Source organism: Passer domesticus, chromosome 12 (genome assembly GCF_036417665.1).
Source record: "Passer domesticus isolate bPasDom1 chromosome 12, bPasDom1.hap1, whole genome shotgun sequence".
Classification (NCBI taxonomy): Eukaryota; Metazoa; Chordata; class Aves; order Passeriformes; family Passeridae; genus Passer; species Passer domesticus.
Genome location: NC_087485.1, coordinates 3,188,207 through 3,196,258, shown reverse-complemented (window position 1 = coordinate 3,196,258; position 8,052 = coordinate 3,188,207). Strand labels below are relative to the sequence as shown.

The following is an 8,052-nucleotide window of genomic DNA, read 5'->3' as shown; positions in this document are numbered from 1 at the left end:
CCCTGTGGGGATCAGGAGGGCTCTCACTGTGGGTGGCAGGGGCCATGAACACACAGGTGTGTGACCTGCATGGAACCCCCTGAGCACCTTCACACCATTAAAGGGTCAAGTTGTACAAAACCATCCATTCTGTCCTTAAAGGAGATTGCTGACCTCTGCATGTTGATTCCTTCTGGCTGTACATAGGTATCCCAAAAGAGGCATCTTCCATTTCCATCAGAAAATCACTCCCACTGCCTCTCTGGTAATCATTCCCCTAATTCTTTACTATTTATAGCTTTGGATTCTTCTTAGCTATCATCATATTTTCAAGAAGTCTGGTTTTTATCTTTCTTCCAGAGAAACCATCACCATTCAACAAAAAAATATAACACCAAGGCTGTTTGATATGGTCAGTAAGCTTGGGCTTTTTTTTTTATTCCTCATTTTTATTTTGAATAATTATATGAAAAAGAAGTTTGAAGACTTTTGCTGTCTAGTGTGATATGTTTACAGTCTGCAGACCACAACTGCATTTCAAGCAAATGCTCTTGCAAACAGTATGTGTTTTATGCAAAGCAGTGCAATTTGTTAGGTACAGATTGATCATCTGGCTACAGGCAAACTTTGAAAGCTGTCACATACAGCGGTTTTATTTTAAGCTTGTTACTGGCTTTAAATACAGAATTTGGATTTGTGTCTGTATGCCTGGTGGATGAGCTGTGGATAACCAGACTGGTGTGTAGCCCTGAAAGAATGTGTCCTAACACCTGGCTCAGGATATTCATTGCAAGAACACTGGAAACTCAAAGGCAAATAAAATCACAAGTGTGTTTGTGCCAACAGAAGCTGGTTTGTTTGTCACTCATTCAGCGTTAGGTATTCAGCAAGATGCATGAGTGGTAGAGACAAAGTTTATTCTTAGTAGTCATAGAGAAGAATGAGCACTCATCTCTGAATAAACTCTGACTTTTTTACATTCTCCCAGCCTCCAGCTCCACGGAGATTTTTTGGAGCAGGCTCTGTTGGGTTGGATGCTGTTTATACCTATGCCAGGAGAGAGGATAGCACTGTAACCTGTGTTGTTGCTTTGCTTTGTGTATTTTGCTGACGCACACGTGCACATTTCTGTCAGTGGTTTAGGAATGGCCCGGGCCAGGCCCAGGTCCCTGTGTAGAAGTGTTTGATGGGCAATACCAGGCTCAGTTCCTCATGTAGATGTGTTTGATAGTGTCTCCAGGCTCAGTTCCATGTGTAGATGTGTTTTATGGGGTTTCCAGGCCCAGGTCCCCATGTCGGTGTGTTTGATGGTGTCTCCAGGCCCAGGCCCCTGTGTAGATGTGTTTGATGGGGGAGGCCTGGACCAGCTGCCCATGTAGATGTATTTGATGGGGTTTCCAGGCCCAGTTCCCTGTGTAGAAGTGTTTGATGGGGTCTCCAGGCCCAGTTCCCTGGGTAGGAGTGTTTGATGGGGTCTCCAGGCCCAGTTCCCCATGTAGAAATATTTGATGGGGTCTCCAGGCCCAGTTCCCTGTGTGGAAGTGTTTGATGGTGTCTCCAGGCCCAGTTCCCCATGTAGAAGTGTTTGATGGGATCTCCAAGCTCAGTTCCCAGTGTAGATGTATTTGATGGGGGAGGCCTGCCCCTCCAGGATCAGGCTGTCCGTCTCGTTGAAGGTGTCGCTCTCCCCAGAGCGGTTTGCACTCTTGGCTCGGTTCAGCCGCGACTGCAGCCGCTCGTGCTCCTTGCGCAGCTCGGAGTAGGAGTGGGAGAAGGTGTGGAATATCGAGGTTGCGGGGAAGGACATGATGAGGATCCCGCTGAGGATGCTGCTCAGAGCCACCATCTGGCCCGGCACGCTCCGCGGCACCATGTCCCCGTAGCCCACCGTGGTCATGGAGATGATGGCCCACCAATATGAGGCGGGGATGCTGGTGAATTCCAGCACCCTGCCCGACTCGTTCTCGGCCAGGTACACCAGCGGGGAGAAGAGGGTGACGGCCACGCACAGGAAGAGCAGCAGCAGCCCGAATTCCCGCGTGCACTTGCGCACGGTGAGGCCCAGGGTCTGCAGGCCCAGGGAGTGGCGGGCAAGGCGCATGACGTACAGGATCCTCAAGGCACGTAAAACCCGTAGCACCAAGCCCACCTTCTCCAGGTACGTGTTGCTGCTCGGCCTGTCCTCCTCCTCGCTGGAGTCGTCCTCGGAGAAGATGAGGGAGGCGTAGTAAGGGGAAATGGCCAAGAAGTCAATGATGTTCAGGGGTCCTTTGAAGAACTGACACTTGCTCCTGGCCTGGATGAAGCGGAGGCAGAACTCCAGGGAGAACCAAGCCACGCAGATGGTCTCAATGACGAAGATGTAATAGCACTTCTGGGAACACTCACCCTGCCACAAAACAGAGAGGGAAATAAACAAAAAGAACAGTCTGTGAACCAGCATCCAAAAACACTGAGGGAGAAGCAATATGGATCTGCCTGAGTCACTGGTAGCAGAGATAAACAAACCCCAGCTCTCAGGTAGTGTGGCAGCTGTCCTTCAGTTCCACAGAGAATATTGAGCACACAAGATAGCTGAACAAACAGCTCATTTGCCTCATTGGTCATGGTCAGGCCTCTTTGGTCAGGTAGGCCATGAGGAAATTGAGGCCTACCTGCCTCATTTTACTCTGTCGTTTCTTCCAACCTACTGGAATTAAACCCACCTATGTATAAAGTCCTGGCATGCAGGCTGTAAGTCCTGGATGCTTCAGACAGGTAGAAAAATTATAAAAGAAAGGCCTCATAAAATCAGGCCTGCCCTATTAAATTAATAGCTGGCCTGACACTTCTTCTAAAGGCAGCTAAGTACTTTGCAGGTTCTCATGTGAAAACGTCTTGAAAATGAGAGTTCGTTTACACAACAATCTATTTCTAGGGCGAAACACAAATACACCTGTATAAACAATAAGATCTGTCCCATGAGAATCAGTGAAAAAAATATGCAAACAATTCAATAATAGAGAGATTTGATGGACAGGTTAAATACCTTTTACTAGCCAATAGAGTAATTGACAAGAAAGTTATCAACAAATTAAAGTTGCCCATGAGGTCTGTAAAAACTGTATAAAATTAGTTGTGTGAATAAAAAAATTGGCTTTTCCCACATGAAGAAAACTGAGTCATGGCAGACTTTTTACAACACTCAATATTTCCCACTTTCTGCTGCACTTGGGAGTAACAAGTCTTTTTGTGATACAGAATTGGCCAGTAGAGGTTCCCCCTCAGGAGTGTGTTTACCCTGCCCAACCCTCAGAACAATTTAGCTCTGTAAGCACCATTTGGGGATTTTTTCTTTCTGCACAGTAATCTGCCGAGTCCATATTTTACCCCTAAAATGAAACACCACAGAAGCTGATGAAGGCCTGGCTGATGAAGGCCAGGGCTCTGCATGCAGGGTCAGGCTGTGGCTCCATTTGCAGTCAGGGCTGGAGCACATTGATGTTTGCAGAGCTGCTGACTGGGCTTGATGAGATTGCCTGCAATCAGCAGTTGTGCTGTGCAGTGCTCACTCTTTCTGAGCCCTGAATTATTTGTACAGTGCAGCCTGGACTCTGCACAAACCTGCCTCTGGTCACTCCAGTGATGGGACCTCTGAATTATTCATTGCTCCCATCAAGTTTTACTTAATTTTTTGTTAGCTGGGCTGAATTTCCAGTACATCTGTTATTTATTTGCCTTTAGACATTTGCAGGTGACATTGCTCTCAGATCATCATGGGGTTTTCCCTACTCCTTCCTTAGAAAATAGAAGAAAAGAAATTTTGTTTAACCTGGTTAAACCTTCCTGGTTTGTTAAACTTGGTAGGTTTAACCATTAAGATGTAAGTTGTCTTTTGAACTGAGCATGAAATTTCAAAGTGTAGCAATGTAGAGACTGTTTGAGAGATTTTTAATTCTTGCCACCCTCAGTAACTTCAGTATTCCCTATGGAAATTTATATTTACTTAGTGAAGGCAATTTATGCTGTCAGCATAATGAGAACATGCTCATTGCCTTCACATTGGGAGATGGATTTCATCCCAAGAGTTTGCATGTGAATGTTTTATATATTAGGAACATTTGTATATATTATGGAATGCACCTGACTTGATTTATGTAGAATATCCCTCTTTAATGTCAGTCTCCTCAAACATTCTTCATCCTTTTGAATATCTTGCTCAAAAGCAGCAAATATTGAAATAAGAGGTGGTGGGGGAGGAAATATCAAGCACCAAAGCCAATTTCTGTTTCTCCCAGCAGTTTTGAGGATTTTTACAGCTCAGTGTTTTATGTTGCTCTCAGAACTGTTGTCCAAAGAACAGGCAGAACACACTGACTTCAAAGCTCTGTTCTCACCAAAATACCGATGCCCCCGTGTCAGTGGGAGACTTCAATTTTTTTTACCACTACATTCTCATTAGTTATTTTAACTACAGCCCAAATACTCTGATCCATGCAAGCCTTTTTTTGCCTAAATATCAGATAAAGAAATCTCTGTGCCCCGACAACTTCTGTACAATTCCTCTTTCTGAACAAACCAGACACATTTGGATATTCTAGTGCTCAGCACCTGCTAACACAAACCCCAGCCAACTCCCTCCCTTGACCTCACCATTTACTAGAGTAGAATTCTGGGAGTTTATTTCCAGATCTTTGAATCAAATTTTCACTGAGCTCCTTCTCCTCCTGCTGCAGTTTTGCTCACGGTGGAGTGGGAGCTCTAAAAGCTCCAAGCCAGGGTGGTGCTGACTGTGAGCAAGAGGGGAAGATGAGGTTTTATTTAGAACTGACCACAGCATATTTTGGGAGGGCTTTTTCAACAGAACCATCTTACATCAATCTATACTCAACCTGTCACTGACTTTGATGGGAGAATAGTTATGACAGGCCCAGCAGTGAGTATGTAACTCTTTATACTTTTTATTCATCCTGCAGATTTACTTTTCAACAATGCACGAATTTATCAGGATTTATGGAACTTGCCTCCAGCAGAAATTCTACAACCTATGATATAAATGTAATAAAATGAGTGCCTGGTATTGATCTTCTCTATGAAATGAGCATTTGGCTCAGCAATGAATGAAACAATATTTTGTGTGTAAAGAGATATATACTGAGCCTGGTGTCTGAAATATTGAGTGGTTTCTTAGATTTATAAACTATCTCAAAGAAGCAAAGGAGTTGTGTCAAGCTCCTCTACCACCAGAGACAGTCAAAGATTCAAGCTTCCTTTGGTTATCCCCCTCTGGTGTATAAGAGAGTGGCTTATTTTCCATGTTCTCTTATGTGCCGGAGTTTATGGTGTTACAGTGAAATTGCTCATTTTAGGGTATTTCTGTTAAATTCTCTTTAAACAGGAAAAAAAAAGCAGGTTCATAATAAAATAGAAGCAGAGCAGTACTGAGTCCAGTTAACCCAGTTCCCTCAACAGCCAGAGGAAAGAGGTGCCCAGGGAACTCTCCTGGCTTCTGTTTTCCCCTCACAGAATCCCAGAATGGTTTGGGTAGAAGGGAACTTAAACCCATTTTAAACCCTTAAACCAGGTTGCTCCAAAGCCTGTCCAGCCTGGCCTTGGATACTTCCAGGGATGGAGCAGCAAAAAAGCAATTTATTCACTAATTGTGAATTCCAGCTAAATGTGCTTGAGATATGTGCCATTCACAAGATAAAAAGAGATAAATTTCTCAGCCTCTTAGTTTGTCAGGAAACATTAATTAAAGTGTAATGACATCAAGGATAACAAACAGAATCAGATCCCAGGGTTATGCAGCACTAGCCTAACTTACAACAGGTATAAATCTCATCTAGTGAAAATAATATCTTTACATGCATCAATAATTTTAGTTATGCCCAGGGAGACTGAATCAGAATTTCCCCTGCAGAATATATCTCTCATCTATCCATGCTGGTTTCCAGATGCTGCTCACTTTTATTTATGTAGACAAGGAAAAACTTTATTATTATTAAATAACTGTATGACACCACCAAGGAACTCCTCTTGTTCCTTCAGGGTCTGCTCTGTGCTGATCATTTGTGTCACACCTGTCTGCCCTCTAAGACAACTGACAATTAAAATATGCTTTGGAAAACTTGTTCTGAGTCATTACCTGATCCACCAATGAGTTTCCTGCAGCCAGAGATTTACCTCAATACCTTTTGCAGTGGGTATTTACCCTTTATTCCCTCTTAATCTGAAGTCCAATGAGAAAAGAAATCCTGTTATTCCCATTATGTTGGGAGTGCAGTGCTGCAGCTGTGTGAGGATAAAATTGGATAGGTACCAACTTTCTGCCCTGGGTGTGATTGACTCTAAGTGGAAGTTTATTGGCAGCAGTCTGAGCCTGTTCTCTGCATTGTGTAATTTGGGCTTTCCCACAATCTACAAACAGGTCTAGGAGGTAAAACAAGCAAAACTACAGCATTTCCTGTGATCTCCTTCCTGTGTTTGCCAGGGAGCTTTGCTCAGGGTGGTGTCAGTGATTCCAAGTGTTTCTTGATTATCTATTCCCAAGTTAAATAGCAAATGATCTATTGTATCAAATGATCTATTCCCAAATTAAATAGCAAAAGTTCCTCCAATGCTTGTGGAACACTTTGCTAATAAGCACAGCTTGATCAGTACCTGGATTATTTCAGAATCATGTCATATTTCCAGAGCTTTGGAGTGGAAATCAATATGTACCTCAGCACAAGGTATATGTGTTGCTTACACAGCACATTTGTGAGAAAGGAATCTCATTTTATTTATGAAGCCAAGATGGTAAAAGTCCTTTAATCCAGCTAGAAGTCATAACAGAACCCCTGTATGCAAACACTGTTATTCCCAGGGCATGTTTATGGGAACCAGCTGGCTCATCATCATGATCAAACAAATGAGCAATGGGCTGAAAGGATCTGAGCCCTGCCCGAGCTGCAGCACTGATGGCTCCGAGGAAAGGCTGCCCTGTGCTCAGTGACCCACACCCAGTGGAGCAGAACCAGGCAGGGAAACAGCTCAGAGAGCACATGCTCCATCCTATCAGTCCTAGAGGAGCTTCCCTGAAGAGGACCTGCACCTTCTCATCTCTCTGCAGTGGAGGGACAGGCTGCCAGGATGTCACCGTTCACACCAGGAGCATGCTGGCTCCGTGGCTGATACAAGGTCATGGTTCACATCTGCTAAATTTATCCTGGCAGGGGCAGGTTTTGTTTGGCACAGCCAAGCTGCTGCTCAGATCCTTCCTGTGATGCACACACTGCTCTGTGGACAGAGGCCAGTGTCCACCAGAGAGGCAGCAGATGGGATCAGCCTGTCCTGCAGCTCCCGACCTGCTTTCTGCCAGCCTGTGCTGTCCAGCACTTATCCCAGCAGGACTGCTCTTCCTGCAGCCTGGCCCTTTGGCCAAAATCAGCCAGCCCTCTAGGTGCAGGATTTAGAAGAAAAACTAGCAAGAATTTCCCTCTCTAAGCCAAATGTTGCCATTTCCTGAGTGGGGGCTGTTCTCCAGCTTTTTGCACTTCTCACACCTGGGCAGTGTATCCTGGTCTAAAGCTTCTCCCTGAGCAATTCCCTCTGTCTGAAAAACACAAACTAATGGGATGCTAGAAAACAAGATTTGGTTCTTCCCACAGACCCAAGGCAGTGGGAATATACAGAGGAGGCTGAAGTCTGGAGAAGGGTTAGGATGGAGCAGAGGCAGAGCAAGACCTGGGCATAGGGAACTGAGCTACCCAGCTGGCTCCAAGCTGTTCTTATCCCGTTGGCAGCAGGAAATGAACAATACAGGGCAGAAATCCCTTTTGGCTGTGAAGTGGTTAGGAAATGTGGTGCCAGTGTGTGTTCCCTGCATACCTGAGCTCTGGGATCCAGCTGCAGTGCTGCAGGTAGTGCTGAATCACTGCGGCCGCATTGACGCTGTTATTTGAATAATTAAACCACGCTCTGCTGAATCAAATGATGGGGAGGGAGAGCTTGAAAACCCTGTGTTATGGATCACATCAGCACTTGGATTTATGGTTTCAGCCTGGTGCAATAAAATCAGAAGGTTACAGCCTGCTGAGAAAGAGACTCTAA

The 8,052-nt window shown here is 44.9% G+C and overlaps 1 protein-coding gene and 1 long non-coding RNA gene across 6 annotated transcripts in view; one reads left to right on the top strand and one right to left on the bottom strand.

Annotated features, from left to right (window-relative positions):
- Positions 1 to 1,582: 1,582 nt before the first annotated feature.
- KCNG4 (potassium voltage-gated channel modifier subfamily G member 4) overlaps positions 1,583 to 8,052 on the bottom strand; it is a 14,861-nt gene continuing 8,391 nt past the window's right edge. For all 4 annotated transcript variants that reach the window (XM_064386539.1, XM_064386538.1, XM_064386541.1 and 1 more), the window contains one exon: positions 1,583 to 2,368. In XM_064386539.1, coding sequence (XP_064242609.1) covers positions 1,583 to 2,368 — 786 coding nt within the window. The remainder of the gene's footprint in view (positions 2,369 to 8,052) is intronic.
- Positions 2,367 to 8,052, top strand: part of LOC135279290 (uncharacterized) — a 27,799-nt gene continuing 22,113 nt past the window's right edge. The window contains exons 1-2 of one of the 2 annotated variants that reach the window (XR_010346586.1): positions 2,367 to 2,606; positions 4,935 to 6,088. This is a non-coding gene — a long non-coding RNA (uncharacterized LOC135279290). Of the gene's footprint in view, positions 2,607 to 4,934; positions 6,089 to 8,052 lie in introns of those variants that run through there. The other variant, XR_010346585.1, reaches the window with a different exon arrangement.